Here is a 22,077-nt window from a genome sequence, read left to right as displayed (position 1 = left end):
CCCCCCACCTCCCTCTCACCCCCATCACCGCACATCCTTCCATTCCCCCCCCACCTCCCTCTCACCCCCATCACCGCACATCCTTCCATTCCCCCCCACCTCCCTCTCACCCCCATCACCACACATCCTTCCATTCCCCCTCCCCCCCATCACCGCACATCCTTCCATTCCCCACCTCCCTCTCACCCCCATCACCGCACATCCTTCCATTCCCACCCTCCCTCTCACCCCCATCCCCACACATCCTTCCATTCCCCCACCTCCCCCTCACCCCCATCACCGCACATCCTTCCATTCCCCCACCTCCCCCTCACCCCCATCACCGCACACCCTTCCATTCCACCCTCCCTCACACCCCCATCCCCGCACATCCTTCCATTCCCCCCTCCTCCCTCTCTCCCCCCCATCACCGCACATCCTTCCATTCCCCCCTCCTCCCTCTCTCACCCCCATCACCGCACATCCTTCCATTCCCCCCATTTCCCTCTCACCCCCATCACCGCACATACTTCCATTCCCCCCTCCTCCCTCACCCCCATCACCGCACATCCTTCCATTCCCCCCCCTCTCTCTCACCCCATGTCTTCACCAGAGACCGGAAGCTGCTTCGCCTTCCTTCCCGAGCAGGCACAGCACAGACCTGGAAAGAGAAAATTCAAGGTTGAAAATCCCCAATTTTAACCTCAGATGTGCCACAAAGTAGCTGTTAGTTTTTAAAAAATCGATCCCCATCACTGTTCAAAGCAGCCCCGCTCGATCGACACGCTAACCACAAACACTCACTCCCTCCACCACCGACGCACAGTGGCAGCAGTGTGTACCATCTACAAGATGCACTGCAGCGACTCACCAAGGCTCCTTCGACAGCACCTTCCAAACTCACCACCTCTACCACCTAGAAGGACAAGGGGGGGGGGCAGCAGACACATGGGGAACACCCCCACCTGCAAGATCCCCCTCCGAGCCCCGCACCATCCCGACTTGGAAATATATCGGCCGTTCCTTCACTGTGGCTGGGGTCAAAATCCTGGAACTCCCTCCCGAACAGCACTGTGGATGTACCTACACCACACGGGGACTGCAGCGGGTTCAAGATGGCGGCTCACCCACCACCTTCTCAAGGGGGGTAATTAGGGACAGGGGATAAACACTGGGCCCAGCCAGCCAGGCCCACACCCTGTGAGTGAAGGAACCCCCTTATCCCAGCGTCTCCACCCCACTTCCCGAACCTTGGCCAGGATTCCTCATCTTCCCAGGGAAGGGAGGGCGGGTAGAGCAACCCCGAGCACAGCGCGATCCCAGGAGCCCGGTGTCTCAGCCAATGAGGATAGAACCAGAAGATGGGGAGCTCGCTGGTACCGAAGACTTTAGCACTGAGATTATTCTCCCTCTCTTACACCCACGCACAGGCCACGGGCAGACCCTGGCGTGTCAAGAACCGGAGGGTGAGGGGCAACAGCCGTACCTCGATGAGGGCCAAATGCGGGCAACTGGGACTAGCTTCGGGGTTTAAAAAAGGGCAGCATGGACAAGTTGGGCCGAAGGGCCCGTTTCCATGCTGTAAACCTCCGACTCTACGAGTAACGGGATCCTGAGAATCTGACCCACCCAGACCTGGACACGAAACCCACCCTGCCCCTCAGGAGGTGCTCCAGAACGCCCGTGATATCAAACCCCAACACCTTCGCACAATCGGGGAATTATTATTGCGTCTCGGGGGGCATCGCAGGGCAAGTCCCAGCATTTATTCCCCATCCCTAATTGCCCCCTTGAACTGAGTATCTCGCTCGGCCCATTCCAGAGGGAGGGCAGTTCAGGTCCTCTGTGTGGGGGAGGGTCTGGACTCACAGGTAGGCCAGACCGGGTAAGAACAGCAGATTTCCTTCCCTAAAGGGGGACATTAGTGAATCAGATGGAGTTATCTTCCCCCAAGAAGATTACACTGTTAATCAGAGTCCCTGAACCGATTCTCTGAGGGCGCCGAGTTCTGCAAGAAGCGTTGAGACAATGTTCTTGTAAAATGATGTTTTAATTCACGACACATTAAGACAAAATCCTACAAGAGAGGCAGGGATACTCCGTCCCCCCCACATAAATCAGCAGACGCGTTAACCCTACAGCAGACGTCTCTCTCTCTCCTCCCCACTCCATTCACAGACAGTGACACCCTGAGCGAGTGTCTACAGAACGGCACAGGGACATGTCTTCCCCCACCTCCCCCTCACCCCCATCCCCGCACATCCTTCCACTCCCCCCTCCCTCTCACCCCCATCACCGCACATCCTTCCATTCCCCCCTCCCTCTCACCCCCATCACCGCACATCCTTCCATTCCCCCACCTCCCTCTCACCCCCATCCCCGCACATCCTTCCATTCCCCCACCTCCCCCTCACCGCACATCCTTCCATTCCCCCCTCCCTCTCACCCCCATCCCCGCACATCCTTCCATTCCCCCACCTCCCCCTCACCCCCATCACCGCACATCCTTCCATTCCCCACCCCTCTCTCTCACCCCCATCACCGCACATCCTTCCATTCCCCCTTCCCCCTCACCCCCATCACCGCACATCCTTCCATTCCCCCACCTCCCTCTCACCCCATCACCGCACATCCTTCCATTCCCCCCCTCCCCCTCACCCCTATCACCGCACATCCTTCCATTCCCCCCTCTCTCACCCCCATCACCGCACATCCTTCCATTCCCCCCCTCTCTCTCACCCCATGTCTTCACCAGAGACCCAAAGCTGCTTCGCCTTCCTTCCCGAGCAGGCACAGCACAGACCTGGAAAGAGAAAATTCAAGGTTGAAAATCCCCAACTTTAACCTCAGATGTGTCGCAAAGCAGCTGTTAGTTTTTTTAAATCGATCCCCATCACTGTTCAAAGCAGCCCCGCTCGATCGACACGCTAACCACAAACACTCACTCCCTCCACCACCGACGCACAGTGGCAGCAGTGTGTACCATCTACAAGATGCACTGCAGCGACTCGCCAAGGCTCCTTCGACAGCACCTTCCAAACCCACCACCTAGAAGGACAAGGGGGGGGGGGCAGCAGACACATGGGGAACACCCCCACCTGCAAGTTCCCCCTCCGAGCCACTCACCATCCCAACTTGGAAATATATCGGCCGTTCCTTCACTGTGGCTGGGGTCAAAATCCTGGAACTCCCTCCCTAACAGCACTGTGGGTGTACCTACACCGCACACGGGGACTGACTGATGTCCAATCACAATCCTGGAACTCCCTCCCTAACAGCACTGTGGGTGTACCTACACCACACGGGGACTGCAGCGGGTTCAAGATGGCGGCTCACCCACCACCTTCTCAATGGGTAATTAGGGATGGGGGTAAATACTGGGCCCGGCCAGCGACACCCGCACCCTGTGAATGAAGGAACCCCCTTATCCCAGTGTCGCCACCCCACTTCCCGACCCTTGGCCAGGATTCCTCAGCTTCCCAGGGGAAGGGAGTGCGAATAGAGCAACCCCGAGCACAGCGCAATCCCGGGAGTCGGGTGTCTCAGCCAATGAGGGTAGGACCAGAAGATGGGGAGCTAGCTGGTACCGAAGACTTTAGCACTGAGATTATTCTCCCTCTCTTATACCCACGCACAGGCCACGGGCAGACGCTGGCGTGTCAAGAACCGGAGGGTGTGGGGTGCGACGACTGTACCTCAATGAGTAACGGGACCCTGAGGGTCTGACCCACCCAGAACCGGACATGATTCCCACGCTGTACCCCAGGAGGCGCTCCTGAACGCCAGTGCTGTCAAGCCCCAACACCTCCGTGAAATTTGGGAATTATTATTTTGTCTCGGGGCTGCCTGGGGGTATCACTGGGCAATGCCCAGCCTTTATTGCCCCGTCCCAATTGCCCCCTTGAACTGAGTGCCGTGCTCAGCTATATGAGGGGGGCAGTTAAGAGTTGACCACATTGCTGTGCGTGCGTGGGGCGGGGTGAAGAGACAGCGCCAGGGACCCGGGTTCGATTCCCGGCTTGGGTCACTGTCTGTGCGGAGTCTGCATGTTCTCCCCGTGTCTGCGTGGGTTTCCTCCGGGTGCTCCGGTTTCCTCCCACACTCCAAAGACGTGGTTAGGATGCTAAATTCTTCTAATGTGTCTGCTTCCAAAACTTTTGCAGCGTTAATATGTGAGTGGCAGAGTGGTTAGCGCTGCTGCCTCACAGCGCCTGGGACCTGGGTTCGATTCCCAGCTTGGGTCACTGTTGATGCGGAGTTTGCATGTCTGTCCCCCCACCCCCGCTGGACACCGCAGGGGCTGTGGTGTATCATAGACCCCGATAACCACATTAATTTGATGATTTAAGTTTCCTTTCTACTTTGCTTTTTGGTTCAGGCCGGTCCACCCCTCCTTTTGGGGAGCTGCCCTTTTTAAGTTGTCCCCTAGTTGATTTGATTTAGTTTATTTGGTTGGTACCCCGTGTCTGCGTGGGTTTCCTCCGGCTGCTCCGGTTTCCTCCCACAGTCTGAAAGACGTGCTGTTTAGGGTGCTAAATTCGCCCAGTGTATCCGAACAGGCGCCGGGAGTGTGGGCGACTCAAGGGATTTTCACAGGGACTTCATTGCAGTGTTAATGTAAGCCTTACTTGTGACACTAATAAAATAATCTTTATAATTTCAGAATTTATGAATTGAATTTAAGTTCCACCGGCTGCCGCGGTGGGATTCGAACCCGTGTCTCTCTCAGGCTGTCACCTGGGGGATTAGCAGCCCAGTGACAAATGCCAGTTGATGACCACGAGAAATAATTTAAAATCTCTCACGGCGGAGTGCAGGAGCCGACACGAACTCAGGGGGCCTGTCTGTTTTTTTGGGTGGCACGGTGACACAGTGGGTTAGCTCTGCCACCTCACAGCTCCAGGGACCCGGGTTCGAATCCCGACTTGGGTCACTGTCTGTGCGGAGTCTGCACATTCTCCCCGTGTCTGCGTGGGTTTCTTCCGGGTGCTCCGGTTTCCTCCCACAGTCCGAAAGATATGCGGGTTAGGTTGACTGGCCATGCTAAAATGCCCCTTAGAGTCAGGGGGGGACTAGCTCGGGTAAATATTTGGGTTACGGGTGCAGGCTCAATGGGCGAAATGGCCTCCCACTGTACTGTAGGGATACTGTGACACTACCTCAGGGGGCCTGTCTTGTTTTTTTGGGTGGATGGAGGGGGGGAATCACGGAGAGATTAATAAAACAAAGGAACACTTACCAATCAGGACATACTGGACTTTTCCCACTGGAGAGGCACAAATCCTGGACTGGAGACACACTGCAAGGTTTCCAATACTACTCTGACCACTCAGGAATCCTAACCCCATTAGTTACCACATGGCTGCCTCCAACACTAAGAACAAGGAAAATTCCAGCACAGGAACAGTCTCTCCAAGCCTGCACCGACCATGCTGCCCGTCTGAACTAAAAACCCCTCTACCCTTCCGGGGACCGTATCCCTCTATTCCCATCCTATTCATGTATTTGTCAAGACACCCCTTAAAAAGTTACTATCGTATCCGCTTCCACTACCTCCCCCCGGCAGCGAGTTCCAGGCACCCACCAAACCGGTTATCCAACATTTACTACCCCTCTGCTACCACAGAGGGAAAGATGGCAGGCGGATCTCGCAAGACAGCAGGTTTGATAATACTTCTAAGCAAACAAACTTAATTCCTGCAAGCTGTTTTATTAATTCATCCGTGGGACATGTGTGTCGCTGGCTGGGCCCAGCATTTATTGCCCATCCCTAGTTGCCCCTTGGAGGACAGTCGAGAGTCAACCACATTGCTGTGGCTCTGGAGTCACATGTAGGCCAGACCAGGGTAAGGACAGCAGATTTCCTTCCCTAAAGGGAACCAGATGGGTTTTTCCCACAATGGGTAATGAGTAGATTCTTAATCCCAGATATTTTATATTGAATTCAAATTCCACCATCTGCCGTGGCGGGATTCGAACCCGGGTCCCCCAGAACATTAGCCGAGTTTCTGGATTAATAGTCTAGCGATAATACCACTAGACCACCACCCCCCCTTTTCAGTAAGGACTGGATCGAGTACAGGAATTTCCCAAGGCAGATTAATGGGGGGCAGGGGGGGGAAGAGAGAGACTGGAAGACCTGTGGGGAAAAGTTGGGGCCTCCAGATCGCTGGTCCGAAAACTAGACCCATCTCTCAGTGAGCAGGAGCCGAACGAGAGGGCAGGCTGGGTCTCCATGGTTTCAGATAAAGATCTCCTTATACTCGTGGATAGTTTGGAGTTAAAAACCTCCTTTAGGTAAAGTCGTATCAAGATAACATCTTGGGAGGGTGGGTAATAAAGGCAAGTGTATAAGAGACACTCCTTTCTTCATAGGAACAAAGATAGGAGCAGGAGGAGGCCATTCGGCCCTTCCAGCCTGCTCCCCCATTCATCACCATCATGGCTGATCATCCAACTCAATAGCCTCATCCTGCTTTCTCCCCATAACCTTTGACCCCGTTCGCCCCCAAGTGCTATATCCAGCCACCTCTTGAATACATTCAATGTTTTGGCATCAACTACTTCCTGTGGGAATGAATTCCACAGGCTCACCGGGTGAAGAAATGTCTCCTCACCTCCGTCCTAAATGGTCTCCCCCGAATCCCCAGACTGTGACCCCCTGGTTCTGGACTCCCCCCACCATCGGGAACATCCTCCCTGCATCTACCCTGTCTAGTCCTGTTAGAATTTTATAAGTCTCTATCAGATCCCCCCCCCCCCTTTATTTGTCTGAACTCCAGCCAAAACAATCCTAACCTGGTCAATCTCTCCTCGTACATCAGTCCCGCCGTCCCCGGGATCAGCCTGGGAAACCTTCGCTGCAACTCCCTCGAGAGCAAGAACATCCTTCCTCAGAAAAGGAGACCAAAACCGCACATGATAGTATCACAGAATCGAGTCTGCACCAAGAACAATCCCACCCAGGCCCTATCCCCATCACCCCCACGCTATTTACCCTGCTAAACCTCCTGACGCTAAGGGGCAATTTAGCCAGGAATCACTTGTGGGTTCAAGAGTCAGGTCGAGTTACCAAACTGACAGTTTGTTGGTGTTAATCATTCCTACAGCCCCCTCTCCTCCCCCCACCCGCCCTCACCCCACACTGTCATGGTTCAGCACCCCCACCACAATAGACCATCACATAAGAACTAGGAGCAGGAGTAGGCCATCTGGCCCCTCGAGCCTGCTCCGCCATTCAATAAGATCATGGCTGATCTTTTCGTGGACTCAGCTCCACTTACCCGCCCGCTCACCATAACCCTTAATTCCTTTACTGTTCAAAAATCTATCTATCCTTGCCTTAAAAACATTCAATGAGGTAGCCTCAACTGCTTCACTGGGCAGGGAATTCCACAGATTCACAACCCTTTGTGTGAAGAAGTTCCTCCTCAACTCAGTCCTAAATCTGCTCCCCCTTATTTTGAGGCCATGCCCCCTAGTTCTAGTTTCACCCGCCAGTGGAAACAACTTCCCTGCTTCTATCTTATCTACTCCCTTCATAATCTTATATGTTTCATTAAGATCTCCCCTCATTCTTCTGAATTCCAATGAGTATAGCCCCAGTCCACTCAGTCTCTCCTCATAAGCCAACCCTCTCAACTCCAGAATCGACCGAGTGAATCTCCTCTGCACCCCCTCCAGTGCCAGTATATCCTTTCTCAAGTAAGGAGACCAAAACTGTACACAGTAACTCCAGGTGTGGCCTCACCAGCACCTTATACAGCTGCAACATAACCTCGCTGTCGACTAATCACCATCGACTACAGAAACCCTGCAATGTGTTTCAGCTTTGGACATTGTTGAACCTGTGGAGAGAGAGAGAGATATGCCGGAATTAGCGAGACGCCATTCCCGAGCCGGAAGGTTAACTCCAATGGGCCCGGAACGCCCATGACACCCAAGGAACGGGGAGTAAGCCACACAGCCCGGCAAGCTCGAGCACAGCACGATCCCGGGAGCCGGGTGTCTCAGCCAATGAGGATAGGACCAGAAGGCGGGGAGCTAGCTGGTACCGAAGACTTTAGCACTGAGATTATTCTCCCTCTCTTATACCCACGCACAGGCCACGGGCAGACCCTGGCGTGTCAAGAACTGGAGGGTGAGGAGCTGTTTTATTTTGAGGCAGTGACGTCCCCTGGGTCTATTCCCCCCCCCCCCCCCCCAAAAGAACAGCACAGTGAGTCACAACAGTGGGACACATAATAACAAGCTCAGAATGGACTTCATTACAGAGAGTTACTGGTCACAGCATCTGTCACTGTATACCTTCACTAACCGATTCACAAATTAATAATAAATTAATACAAGTCATAGAATCCTGACAGTGCAGGAGGAGGCCATTTGGTCCCTCCCAGTCTGTACCGACCACAATCCCACCCAGGCCCTACCGCCACGACCCCATACATTTACCCTGCTAATCCCTGACACGGAGGGGCAATTTAGCATGGCAAATCCCCCCTAAGCTGCACATCTTTGGCGTGTGGGAGGAAACCGGAGCACCCGGAGGAAACCCACACAGACACGGGGAGAACGTGCAGACTCCGCACAGACAGTGACCCGAGCCGGGAATCGAACCCGGGTCCCTGGCGCTGTGAGGCAGCAGTGCTAACCCACTGCGTTACCCCCTTTAACACTGAACACCCCAATAGGCTTCACAGGGAAATCAAGATTCCTCAGGGTGGGAGGGGGCTAGAGATGTGGGCGCAGGGGAAATAGAGGCCCACCGGGGGCTGCAGAGGTAACAAAGATCTGGGGGTTGCAGAGTTTGGGGAGAGGAGGGCCACTGGGAGGGAGGAGGGGGAGATGAGCACTATGGGGGTGCGCAAGACGTAACAGATCTCGCGAGGGTGAGGGGGTCTGGAGCCCCTGCGGTGTAGATTAAAGTCCAACCAGGTTGGACTTTAACCTGTTGTGAGACTTCTTACTGTGTTTACCCCAGTCCAACGCCAGCATCTCCACATCGTGTAGGTACACCCACAGTGCTGTTAGGGAGGATGCATCGCTCTTACAGGGGGGCTGGCAACAGGGAAATGGGCCAAACGGCCTCCTCCTGCGCTACAACCCTTCCAATTATGCAGCAAAATGGGCAGGGGGGCAACGCCCTGTAATGTGCCTACAGTAAATGCACAGGGATAGGGCAGAACTGCCCTTGCAGAGAGTCAGTACAGACTCAATGGGCTGAATGGCCTCTTCCAGTACTATCAGGATTCTCTGGGGCTAATAATTAACACCAGGGCAAGGTAATGATCTGCATTCCACCCTCCCTTCCCAAAATCTAACAGGACTGGCACCCACTCCCACCCTCCCTCCATGACCCAACATTGGCCCCAATTATAAATGTGGCTTAAAATGGGACCACATTGCGACAGAGGCACCCTCCACTACCAAGCCCACGCGCATGCTCCCTCCCGTCTCCGTGGCAGCGCCTGCGCCGTCAGCCACTCCACGCACGAGGCGCTCCCGCCTCGCCGGCACCGCGCAGCCGCAGCACCGGCCGAAACCGCCGCGCAGTCGCAGGGCCGGTCCTGGCCGTGACCCCGCGCCATCAGCCGGGTCCACCGCGCAGTCGCAGCGCCGGTCCTGGCCGGGAGCCGCGCAGCCAGCCGCACGAGCGGCCCGTTGAGCAAGATGGCGCTGCCGGCGGCCACAAGAAAATCGGTCAGAATCCCGACACTGGACGCCCTCCCCGTCACCACAACGCTTATTAAGGCCGGTAATGATTCGTTATCGCGTCTGCGTAAACAATCCGGCGGAAGTTTGCGCTCCGACCACACACCCTCACCTTCCGGCGCCGGAGGAGCAAAGAGCGAGCGGCTCCGCGCCGCCTCCTTTTATACCGCCCTCCCAGACAAGGAGGTGTCGCCGAGGCAAGAGGCCACTCCTGCTTGCTCTTTGGCGCCCCCTGCAGCTTGGGAGGCCACGCACCCGGCCATTCTGCCCAGCAAGTCCAGCTCCACAACACTCCATACAGATTGTCTCAGCAGCAAAGCAAGCTGGAGTCATTCTCTCCTCTGATTAAATGCTTCCTTTTATTAAAGATTAATTATTTATTCGTGTCACAAGTAGTCTTACATCAACACGGCAAAATCTAGAATAGAATGGAATCCCTACAGCGCGGAACGAGGCCATTCAGCCCATCAAGTCTGCAGTGACTCTCTGACAGAGCATCTTATCCAGGCCCTATCCCTGCAACCCCACATATTTTAAATTCATTTATTAGTGGCACAAGTAGGCTTACATTAACACTGCAATGAAGTTACTGTGAAAATCCCCCACACTCCGGCGCCTGTTCGGGTAACGCTGAGGGAGAATTTAGGACGGCCGATGCATCCTAACCGTCTTTCGGACTGTGGGAGGAAACCGGAGCACCCGGAGGAAACCCACGCAGACACGGGGTACCAACCAAATAAACTAAATCAAATTAACTCGGGGACAACTTAAAAAGGGCAGCTCCCCAAAAGGAGGGGGACCCGTCCGAACCAAAAAGCAAAGTAGAAAGGAAACTTAAAACTTAAAACATTAGGTTAGGTTGATTGGCCAGGTTAAAAATTGCCCCTTAGAGTCCTGAGATGCATATGTTAGAGGGATTAGTGGGTAAATATGTGGGGGTAGGGCCTGGGTGGGATTGTGGTCGGTGCAGACTCGATGGGCCGAATGGCCTCCTTCTGCATTGTAGGGTTTCTATGATTTCTATGATCAAATTCAGCCCAGCAGAAAAATGGCAAATGGAGTTTAACCCTGATAAATGTGAGGTGATTCATTTTGGTAGGACTAATTTAAATGTGGATTACAGGGTCAAAGGTAGGGTTCTGAAGACTGTGGAGGAACAGAGAGATCTTGGGGTCCATATCCACAGATCTCTAATGGTTGCCACTCAAGTGGATAGAGCTGTGAAGAAGACCTTATAGTGTTTTAGCTTTTATTAACAGGGGGTTGGAGTTTAAGAGCCGTGGGGTTATGCTGCAACTGTACAGGACCTTGGTGAGACCACATTTGGAATATTGTGTGCAGTTCTGGTCACCTCACCATAAGAAGGATGTGGAAGCGCTGGAAAGAGTGCAGAGGAGATTTACCAGGATGCTGCCTGGTTTGGAGGGTAGGTCTTATGAGGAAAGGTTGAGGGAGCTAGGGCTGTTCTCTCTGGAGCGGAGGAGGCTGAGGGGAGACTTAATAGAGGTTTATAAAATGATGAAGGGGATAGATAGAGTGAACGTTCAAAGACTATTTCCTCGGGTGGATGGAGCTATTACAAGGGGGCATAACTATAGGGTTCGTGGTGGGAGATACAGGACGGATATCAGAGGTAGGTTCTTTACGCAGAGAGTGGTTGGGGTGTGGAATGGACTGCCTGCAGTGATAGTGGAGTCAGACACTTTAGGAACATTTAAGCGGTTATTGGATAGGCACATGGAGCACACCAGGATGATAGGGAGTGGGATAGCTTCATCTTGGTTTCAGATAAAGCTCGGCACAACATCGTGGGCCGAAGGGCCTGTTCTGTGCTGTACTGTTCTATGAAATGTGGTTATCGGGGTCTATAATACACCACAGCCCCTGCTGTGCCCAGCGCGCACGGAAGGCACACAGGGTAGAACGTGCAAACTCCGCATAAACAGTGACCCAAGCCGGGAATCGAACCCAGGTCCCTAGCGCTGTGAGGCAGCAGTGCGAACCACTCTGCCACTCACATATTAACGCTGCAAAATGTTTGGAAGCAGACACATGAGCAACATTTAAGAGGCATCTGGATAGGTACCTGAATAGGGAGGGAATAGAGGGATACGGACCAAGTAAGGGCAGAAGGTGTTTTTTTTAGTTTAGTTAGGGGATTATGACCATCACAGGCTTAGAGGGCCGAAGGGCCTGTTCCTGTGCTGCACTTATCTTTGTTCTCATCTTTATTATCTGATAGAAACTTATAAAATTCTAACAGGGTTAGACAGGGTAGATTCAGAAAGAATGTTCCCGATGGTGGGGGGAGTCCAGAACTAGGGGGTCATAGTTTGAGGATAAGGGGGTAAACCTTTTAGGACTGAGGTGAGGAGAAATTTCTTCACCCAGAGAGTGGTGGAATTCACTCCCACAGAAAGTAGTTGGGGCCAAAACGTTGTGTGATTTCAGGAAGAAATTAGATATCGCTCTTGGGGCTAAAGGCATCGAGGGATATGGGGGGAAGGGGGGAGATCAGGAGATTGAATTTGATGATCAGCCGTGATCAAAATGAATTGTGGAGCAGGCTGGAAGGCCCGAATGGCCTCCTCCTGCTTCTAGTTTCGATGTAAAATGAAGTTACTGTGAAAATCCCCTAGTCGCCACACTCCGACGCCTGTTCGGGTAACACTGAGGGAGAATTTAGCACGGCCGATCCACCCTAACCAGCACGTCTTCCGGGAGGAAACCGGAGCACCCGGAGGAAACCCACACAGGGAGAACGTGCAAACTCCGCACAGACAGTGACCCAAGCCGGGAATCGAACCCGGGTCCCTGGCGCTATTATTCCAAGCTTTAGGCTGTCTCCGACTAACCTTTTATTTAGGGTCCACCTCCCAGGGTTTAGTCTGCACTAAGCTGCCCGATAATAGCTCATAAAATATAGGAGCAGAATTAGGCCATTCGGCCCATCTGCTCCACCGTGGATGATAAGTTTCTCAACTCCATTTTCCCGCCTTCTCCCCGTAACCTTTGACCCCCCTCACCAATCAAGAACCTATCTATCTCTGTCTTCAATACACTCAATGACCCGGCCTCCCTCTGTGGCAACGAGTTCCACAGATTCACCAACCCTCTGGCTGAAGAAATTCCTCCTCATCTCGGTTCTAAAGGGTCCGTCCCTTTACTCTGAGGCTGTGCCCTTGGATCCCAGTCTCTCCGACTAATGGGAACATCCTCCCCATGGCAAGATATCTTCTCCAGGGGTGGCGATGGCCTAGTGGTATTATCGCTAGATAATTAATCCGGAAACTCAGCTAATGTTCTGGGGGGCCCGGGTTCGAATCCCACCTCGGCAGATGGTGGAATTTGAATTCAATAAAAAATATCTGGAATTGGATGACCGTGAAATCATTGTCGATTATCAGACAAACCCATCAGGTTCACGAATGCCCTTTAGGGAAGGAAATCTACCGTCCTTAACTGGTCAGGCCTACAGGTTCGGCATAGACCACCTCCCCATGCCGACACTATAGTTAAGAAAGCCCCACCAACGTCTCTACTTTCTCAGAAGACTAAGGAAATTCGGCATGTCAGCTACAACTCTCACCAACTTTTACAGATGCACCATAGAAAGCATCCTTTCTGGTTGTATCACAGCTTGGTATGGGGTTCCTGCTCTGCCCAAGACCGCAAGGAACTACAAAAGGTCGTGAATGTAGCCCAGTCCCATCACGCAAACCCAGCCTCCCATCCATTGACTCTGTCTACACTTCCCGCTGCCTCAGGGGAAAAGCAGCCGGCATAATCAAGGACCCCACGCACCCCGGACATTCTCTCGTCCACCTTCTTCCGTCGGGAAAAAGGTACAAAAGTCTGAGGTCACGTACCGACCGACTCAAGAACAGCTTCTTCCCTGCTGCTGTCAGACTTTTGAATGGACCCACCTCGCATTAAGTTGATCTTTCTCTACACCCTAGCTATGACTGTAACACTACATTCTGCACCCTCTCCTTTCCTTCTCCCCTATGTACTCTATGAACGGTATGCTTTGTCTGTATAGCGCGCAAGAAACAATACTTTTCACTGTATCTCAATACATGTGACAATAATAAATCAAATCAAATATTAAGTTGATCTTTCTCTGCACCCTAGCTATGACTGTAACACTACATTCTGCACCCTCTCCTTTCCTTCTCTATGAACGGTATGCTTTGTCTGTATAGCGCGCGAGAAACAATACTTTTCACTGTGTGTTAATACATGTGACAATAATAAATCAAATCAAATTAGAGGTGGATGGATTCCTGATTAACGAGGGGGGTTTGAAAGATTATCGGAGGGGAGGTTAGACACGAATGTGGGGTTAAGATTACAATCAGATCGATCATGATCCTATTGAACGGAGCAGGCTCGAGGGGCCGAATGGCCTTACTCCTGCTCCAAATTTGTACCTTTGCACATTGTAGGTGCTATATAAAGGCAGTAGTTTAGGGGCAGCAATGGCCTAGTGGTATTATCTCTAGACAGCATGGGGTGGCACGGTGGCACAGTGGTTAGCGCTGCTGCCTCACAGCATCAGGGAGCTGGGTTCGATTCCCGGCTCGGGTCACTGTCTGTGTGGAGTTTGCACATTCTCCTCGTGTCTGCGTGGGTTTCCTCCGGGTGCTCCGTTTTCCTCCCATAATCCAAAGATGTGCAAGTTAGGTGCATTGGCCATGCTAAATTGCCCCTTAGTGTCCCGGGATGTGTAGATTAGAGGGTTTAGCTGGGTAAATATGTGGGGTTACGGGGATAGGGCCTAAGTGGGATTGTGGTCGGTGCAGACTCGATGGGCCAAATGGCCTACTCTGCAATGCTGGGTTTCTTTGATTCTATAAACAAATGATCAATCCAGAAATTCAGCTAATGTTCTGGGGGACCCGGGTTCGAATCCCGTCACGGCAGATCGTGGAGTTTGAATTCAATTTTTAAAAATCAGGAATTAAGAATCTACTGGTGACCCATTGTCGATTGTCAAAAAAACCCAATCTCGCCCTCAATGTCAACAAAACAAAGGAGATTGTCATCGACTTCAGGAAGCGTAAAGGAGAACATGCCCCTGTCTACATCAACGGGGGTGAAGTAGAAAGTGTCGAGAGCTTCAAGTTTTTAGATGTCCAGATCACCAACAACCTGTCCTGGTCCCCCCATGCCGACGCTATAGTTAAGAAAGCCCCACCAACGCCTCTACTTTCTCAGGAGACTAAGGAAATTTGGCATGTCAGCTACGACTCTCACCAACTTTTACAGATGCACCATAGAAAGCATTCTTTCTGGTTGTATCACAGCTTGGTATGGGGCTCCTGCTCTGCCCAAGACCGCAAGGAACTACAAAAGGTCGTGAATGTAGCCCAGTCCCATCACGCAAACCAGCCTCCCATCCATTGACTCTGTCTACACTTCCCGCTGCCTCGGGAAAAGCAGGCAGCATAATCAAGGACCCCACGCACCCCGAACATTCTCTCTTCCACCTTCTTCCATCGGGAAAAGATACAAAAGTCTGAGGTCACGTACCGACCAACTCAAGAACAGCTTCTTCCCTGCTGCTGTCAGACTTTTGAATGGACCTACCAAATATTAAGCTGATCTTTCTCTACACCCTAGTTATGACTGTAACAATACACCCTGCACCCTCTCCTTTCCTTCTCTATGAACGGTATGCTTTGTCTGTATAGCACACAAGAAACAATACTTTTCATTGTATCCCAATACATGTGACAATAATAAATCAAATCAAATTAGGTAGAGGTGGATGGATTCTTGATTAACGAGGGGGGTTTGAAAGATTATCGGAGGGGAGGTTAGACGCGAATGTGGGGTTAAAATTACAATCAGATCGATCATGACCCTATTGAACGGAGCAGGCTCGAGGGGCAGAATGGCCTTACTCCTGCTCCGAATTTGTACCTTTGCACATCGGAGGTGCTATATAAATGCAGTAGTTTAGGGGAGGCCATGGCCTAGTGGTATTATCTCTAGACAGCGTGGGGTGGCACGCTGGCACAGTGGTTAGCGCTGCTGCCTCACAGCGCCAGGGACCCGGGTTCGATTCCCGGCTTGGGTCACTGTCTGTGCGGAGTCTGCACGTTCTCCTCGTGTCTGCATGGGTTTCCTCCGGGTGCTCCGGTTTCCTCCCACAGTCCAAAGATATGCGGGTTAGGTGAATTAGCCGTGCTAAATTGCCCCTTAGTGTCCAAAAATGTGTAGGTTAGGTGGATTGGCCATGCTAAATTGCCCCTTAGTGTCCAAAGATATGCGGGTTAGGTGAATTGGCCATGCTAAATTGTCCCTTAGTGTCCAAAGATGTTCAGGTTAGGTGGATTGGCCATGCTAAATTGCCCCTTAGTGTCCAAAGATGTTCAGGTTAGGTGGATTGGCCATGCTAAATTGCCCCTTAGTATCCAAAGATGTTCAGGTTAGGTGGATTGGCCATGCTAAATTGCCCCTTAGTGTCCAAAGATGTTCAGGTTAGGTGGATTGGCCATGCTAAATTGCCCCTTAGTATCCAAAGATGTTCAGGTTAGGTGGATTGGCCATGCTAAATTGCCCCTTAGTGTCCAAAGATGTTCAGGTTAGGTGGATTGGCCATGCTAAATTGTCCCTTAGTGTCCAAAAATGTGCAGGTTAGGGTGGAATGGCCATGCTAAATTGCCCCTTAGTGTCCAAAGATGTGCTGGTTAGGTGGATTGGCCACGCTAAATTGCGCTTTAGTATCCAAAGATGTGTAGGTTAGGTGGATTGGCCACGCTAAATTGCTCTTTAGTGTCCCGGGATGTGTAGGTTAGAGGGTTTAGCGGGGTAAATATGTGGGGTTACGGGTACAAGCCCTAAGTGGGATTGTGGTCGGTGCAGACTCGATGGGCCAAATGGCCTCCTTCTGCACTGTAGGGATTCTATGAGAAAACAATAATCCAGAAACTCAGCTAATGTTCTGGGGGACCCGGGTTCGAATCCAGCCACGGCAGACGGTGGAATGTGAATTCAATAAAAAATATCTGGAATTAAGAATCTACTGATGACCCATTGTGGGAAAAACCCAACTGGTTCCCTTTAGGGAAGGAAATCTGCCGTCCTTACCCCGGTCTGGCCTACATGAGACTCCAGAGCCACAGCCAATGTGGTTGACTCTCAACTGCCCTCCAAGGGCAACTAGGGATGGGCAATAAATGCTGGGCCCAGCCAGCGACGCCCATGTCCCACGGATGAAAAGAAAGTTGCTGTTGGATTATGCAGTGTACCGAACCCTCTTGAGAGCACACAAACGTGCGAGGGCACACAACCCCTGCCCCCGCTGACCAGAGGCCGCGGATTGGACGGTTAAACCATAGAACCATAGAAAATTACAGCTCAGAAACAGGCCTTTGGGCCCTTCTTGGCTGTGCCGAACCATTTTATGCCTAGTCCCACTGACCTGCACTTGGACCATATCCCTCCACACCCCTCTCATCCATGAACCCGTCCAAGTTTTTCTTAAATGTTAAAAGTGACCCCGCATTTACCACTTTATCCGGCAGCTCATTCCACACTCCCACCACTCTCTGCGTGAAGAAGCCCCCCTAATATTCCCTTTAAACTTTTCTCCTTTCACCCTTAACCCATGCCCTCTGGTTTTTTTCTCCCCTAGCCTCAGCGGAAAAAGCCTGCTTGCATTCACTCTATCTCTACCCATCAAAATCTTATACACCTCTATCAAATCTCCCCTCAATCTTCTACGCTCCAGGGAATAAAGTCCCAACCTATTCAATCTCTCTCTGTAACTCAGCTTCTCAAGTCCCGGCAACATCCTTGTGAACCTTCTCTGGCACTCTTTCAATCTTATTTACATCCTTCCTGTAACTAGGTGACCAAAACTGTACACGATACTCCAAATTCGGCCTCACCAATGCCTTATATAACCTGACCATAAACACTCCAACTTTTATACTCGATACTCCAATTTATAAAGGCCAAATCACAGAGAGAGAGAGAGACAGATCCAGATGTGGAAAGACAAGCAGCTGTTTTTTTATTGACCAAGAAGCAGTCGCGTCAACTCCGTGCGTGGCTGTTCAAGTCCCCCAGTCCCACCGTGGCCGAGAGTGGGGGGGCGGGGGCCCACGTGTCTCGCCCCCCTCTGCCGCGTCCCCGGATCTCCCACCGTCTCCGCCGTGCCCGCGAGTCTCAGAGGAGGGCGCAGAAGAATTTCTTCTCTCGGAAGGGGTTCTCGGAGGTGGGCACCGGGGTGATGAGGGGGTCCTCGTAGGCGTGGGCGTCGCAGTAAGCCATCAGGTCCGCGGCGGCTTTCGAGACCTATCAAAGCCCCGAGGGGGGAGGCGGGGTGGGTGGGGGGGGGGCGGGGGGGGGGGGGTGGGAATTGGAGAGAGAGAGAGAGAGAAAAAAGGGAGGTCAGCTTTATCGTCACTTCCGCCCAGGCCGGAAGGAAGTACTCACATTTCCGTAGGCCCCATCTGCGCCGTCTCGCCACCGCCCCCCCCCCCCCCCCCCGCCGCCCCCGCAACCGCCGCTCACACGGGGCGAGGGGGGAGGAAGTCACTTTCGCGAGGGGGGTGCAGTCGAATGTAGGAGACGCCCGGTTGGCGCACAGCAAGCTCCCACAGGCAGCTAGGTCATCCCTAAATCGGTTAGGACTATATTCATTGGAGTTTGGCAGAATGAGAGGGAACTTATAGAATCAGAAATGTTAAAAAAATGTTTATTTATTCGTGTCACAAGGTAAGGCTTACATTAACACCGCAATGAAGTTACTGTGAGAATCCCCTAGTCGCCTGTTCGGGTTACACTGAGGGAGAATTTAGCACCCTAACCAGCACGGTCTTTCGGACTGTGGGAGGAAACCGGAGCACCCGGAGGAAACCCACGCAGACACGGGGAGAACGTGCAGACTCCGCACAGACAGTGACCCAAGCCGGGAATCGAACCCGGGTCCCTGGCGCTGTGAGGCAGCAGTGCTAACCCACTGTGCCCATCGTGCCGCCCTACAGTGCAGAAAGAGGCCATTCGGCCCATAAAGTCTGCACCGGCAACAACCCCGCCCAGGCCCTATCCCGGTACCCCACACATTTAGCATGGCCAATCCCCCTAACCTGCACATCTTTGGACACTAAGGGACAATTTAGCATGGCCAATCCACCTAACCTGCACATCTTTGGACACTAAGGGGCAATTTAGCACGGCCAATCCACCTAACCCGCACATCTTTGGACACTAAGGGACAATTTAGCATGGCCAATCCACCTAACCTGCACATCTTTGGACACTAAGGGACAATTTAGCATGGCCAATCCACCTAACCTGCACATCTTTGGACACTAAGGGACAATTTAGCATGGCCAATCCACCTAACCTACACATCTTTGGAGTGTGGGAGGAAACCGGAGCACCCGGAGGAAACCCACGCAGACACGGGGGGAGAACGTGCAGACTCCGCACAGACATCTTATAGAAACCTATAAAATTCTAAACAGGTTTAGACAGGGTGGATTCAGAAATAATTTTGCCATTCATTTTGATCATGGCTGATCATCAAATTCAATATCCTGATTCCCCCTTCCCCCCCCATATCCCTCGATCCCTTTCGCCCCGAGAGCGATATCTAACTTCTTCCTGAAATCACACAACGTTTTGGCCTCAACTACTTTCTGTGGGAGTGAATTCCACCACTCTCTGGGTGAAGAAATTTCTCCTCACCTCAGTCCTAAAAGGTTTACCCCTTATCCTCAAACTATGACCCCCTAGTTCTGGACTCCCCCCACCATCGGGAACATTCTTTCTGAATCTACCCTGTCGAACCCTGTTAGAATTTTATAAGTTTCTATGAGATCCCCTCTCACTCTTCCAAACTCCAGTGAATATAATCCTCACCGACTTAGTCTCTCCTCATATGACAGACCTGCCATCCCAGGAATCAGCCTGGTAAACCTTCGCTGCGCTCCCTCTATAGCAAGGACATCCTTCTTCAGATAAGGAAGGTCAGAATGAGGAGATAACCCTTCCCACTTGGCGACTCAAGATATGACCTTTGACCCTTAATGGTCAAAGTGCGACTAACCCACTGCTGCTCTTTCAAGGAGCCAGCACAGACCGTGAGGGGCCGAATGGTCTCCTTCTGTGCTGTAAGGCTTTATTGTAGGAATGGCAGAGTTTGGGGCTAGCCCAGTGACTTGGGCTCCGTGAAGGGGAGCAGGGGGGAGGCTGGGGTGTGAGGGGTGTGAATTTTAGACCCCAGATTTTCCAGACTGTTCTTGGGAAGAGTCACGCACCTTTATCCGATACATGCTGGCCTCGATCTTCAGCTGTTCCACCAGTTTCCGAGCCTGTGCTATACTCATTGTGCTGTTTACGGGAGTATCTCCCTTAGGCATGCTCCTGTGTGAGAGAGAGAGAGAGACAGAGAGAGGGAGACAGAGAGAGAGAGACAGAGAGAGAGAGAGAGAGAGGGAGGCAGAGAGAGACAGAGAGAGAGACAGGGAGAGGGAGACAGAGAGAGAGAGACAGAGAGAGAGAGAGAGGGAGGCAGAGAGAGACAGAGAGACAGAGAGAGAGAGAGACACGGAGAGGGAGACAGAGAGAGAGAGAGACAGAGTGAGATAGCGACAGAGAGAGGGAGGCAGAGAGAGAGAGAGAGACAGAGAGAGGGAGGGACAGAGAGAGGGAGGGACAGAGAGAGAGAGAAAGACAGGGAGAGGGAGACAGAGAGAGAGAGAGGGGGAGGCAGAGAGAGAGAGAGAGACAGAGAGAGAGAGGGACAGAGAGAGAGAGAGACAGAGAGAGGGAGGTAGAGAGAGAGAGAGAGAGAGGGAGGCAGACAGAGAGAGAGAGAGACAGAGAGACAGAGAGAGAGAGGGAGGCAGAGAGACAGAGAGAGACAGAGAGAGGGACAGAGAGAGAGAGAGAGACAGGGAGACAGAGAGAGAGACAGAGAGAGAGAGAGAGGGAGGCAGAGAGACAGAGAGAGACAGAGAGAGGGACAGAGAGAGAGAGAGACAGGGAGAGGGAGACAGAGAGAGGGAGGCAGAGAGAGAGAGGGAGGCAGAGAGAGAGAGAGAGAGACAGAGAGAGGGACAGAGAGAGAGAGAGAGACAGGGAGAGAGACAGAGGGAGAGGGAGACAGAGAGAGAGAGAAGGAGACAAAGAGAGAGGGAGACAGAGAGAGACAGACAGACGGACAGATAGAGAGAGGGAGAGAGACAGAGAGACAGTGAGTATCGCACTGTACAAACTCCTTGCATCATCTAAACATCCAAACCCACCCACAGTGACAGACACACTCACAAACACACACAATACCCCCTCTCTTTACCCCCACCCCCTCTCTTACCCCCACCCCCTCTCTTACCCCCACCCCCTCTCTTACCCCCCACCCCCTCTCTTACCCCCACCCCTCTCTTACCCCCACCCCCTCTCTTACCCCCACCCCCTCTCTTACCCCCACCCCCCTCTCTTACCCCCCACCCCCTCTCTTACCCCCCACCCCCTCTCTTACCCCCACCCCCTATCTTACCCCCTGCCCTCTCTTACCCCCACCCCCTCTCTTACCCCCATCCCCTCTCTTACCCCCACCCCTCTCTTACCCCCACCCCCTCTCTTACCCCCACCCCCTCTCTTACCCCCAACGCCTCTTCAACCCCCACCCCCCTCTCTTGCCCCTACCCCCTCTCTGACCCCGACCCCCTCTCTTACCCCCACCCCCTCTCTTACCCCCACCCCTCTCTTACCCCCACCCCCTCTTCAACCCCCACCCCCCTCTCTTATCCCCGCCCTCTCTTGCCCCTACCCCCTCTCTGACCCTCCGTAACTAATTCCCTCCCCTCAGCCATTCCCAGAATCATGTTTGTCCCACACCAACTCCCCCCACTCCTGTGGGACAGTCCCATTTAATTAGGGAGGCAGACAGTGGAGGGAGGGAGGCAGAGGGAGAGAGAGTGTTGTGGGAGGGGAGTGTGGGAGGGGAGGGAGGGAGAGAGGATGGCAGAGAGGATGAGTGGGAGGAATAGGTGGGAGGGGGAAACGGGTTGGAAGAGAAGGTGGGAGGGAGGGACGGGTGCGGGGGGGGGGGAGGGACGGGTGGGGGGGAGGGAGGGACGGGTGGGGGGAGGGAGAGAGAGGGTGTGTGGAGGGAGAGAGAGGGAGGGTGGGAGAGAGAGGGAGGGTGGGAGAGAGAGGGAGGGTGGGAGAGAGAGAGGGAGGGTGGGAGAGAGAGAGGGAGGGTGGGAGAGAGAGAGAAGGAGGGTGGGAGAGAGAGAGAGGGAGGGTGGGAGAGAGAGAGAGAGGGGTGGGAGAGAGACAGAGAGAGGGAGGGGTGGAGAGAGAGAGAGAGAGAGAGAGAGAGAGGGGCAGGGTGGGGAGAGAGAGTGGAGGGGAGGGTGG

At 53.0% G+C, this 22,077-nt stretch overlaps 1 protein-coding gene, 1 long non-coding RNA gene and 3 other non-coding genes across 11 annotated transcripts in view; all 5 read right to left on the bottom strand.

Annotated features, from left to right (window-relative positions):
- Positions 1-7,066, bottom strand: part of LOC144488470 (uncharacterized) — a 30,304-nt gene extending 23,238 nt beyond the window's left edge. For 2 of the 7 annotated variants that reach the window (XR_013496582.1, XR_013496583.1), the window contains exons 1-3: positions 5,219-7,051; positions 2,719-2,782; positions 577-640 (exon numbers count right to left, since the gene is read on the bottom strand). This is a non-coding gene — a long non-coding RNA (uncharacterized LOC144488470). Of the gene's footprint in view, positions 1-576; positions 641-2,718; positions 2,783-5,218 lie in introns of all 7 variants that reach the window. The other 5 variants (XR_013496584.1, XR_013496585.1, XR_013496586.1 and 2 more) reach the window with 3 other exon arrangements.
- On the bottom strand, positions 1,308-1,445 carry LOC144488482 (small nucleolar RNA SNORA57). The gene has a single exon (XR_013496599.1). It is a non-coding gene; the product is annotated as a small nucleolar RNA SNORA57 (small nucleolar RNA).
- LOC144488479 (small nucleolar RNA SNORA57) lies at positions 3,515-3,652 on the bottom strand. The gene has a single exon (XR_013496596.1). It is a non-coding gene; the product is annotated as a small nucleolar RNA SNORA57 (small nucleolar RNA).
- A 915-nt stretch (positions 7,067-7,981) lies between the features above and the next one.
- LOC144488478 (small nucleolar RNA SNORA57) lies at positions 7,982-8,119 on the bottom strand. Its single transcript, XR_013496595.1, has one exon. It is a non-coding gene; the product is annotated as a small nucleolar RNA SNORA57 (small nucleolar RNA).
- A 9,608-nt stretch (positions 8,120-17,727) lies between these two features.
- On the bottom strand, positions 17,728-20,077 carry gng3 (guanine nucleotide binding protein (G protein), gamma 3). The gene is made up of 2 exons (XM_078206540.1): positions 19,971-20,077; positions 17,728-18,000 (listed from the first exon to the last, which is right to left on the bottom strand). The coding sequence occupies exons 1-2, from the start codon at positions 20,070-20,072 to the stop codon at positions 17,872-17,874; spliced, it is 231 nt and encodes a 76-aa protein (XP_078062666.1). The 5' UTR covers positions 20,073-20,077; the 3' UTR covers positions 17,728-17,871.
- Between the last annotated feature and the right edge of the window lie 2,000 nt (positions 20,078-22,077).

This window comes from Mustelus asterias, unplaced genomic scaffold, assembly GCF_964213995.1.
Source record: "Mustelus asterias unplaced genomic scaffold, sMusAst1.hap1.1 HAP1_SCAFFOLD_1600, whole genome shotgun sequence".
In the NCBI taxonomy this organism is placed as follows: Eukaryota; Metazoa; Chordata; class Chondrichthyes; order Carcharhiniformes; family Triakidae; genus Mustelus; species Mustelus asterias.
The sequence above is the reverse complement of the archived record's forward strand: the minus strand, read 5'-3'. Positions and strand labels throughout refer to the sequence as shown.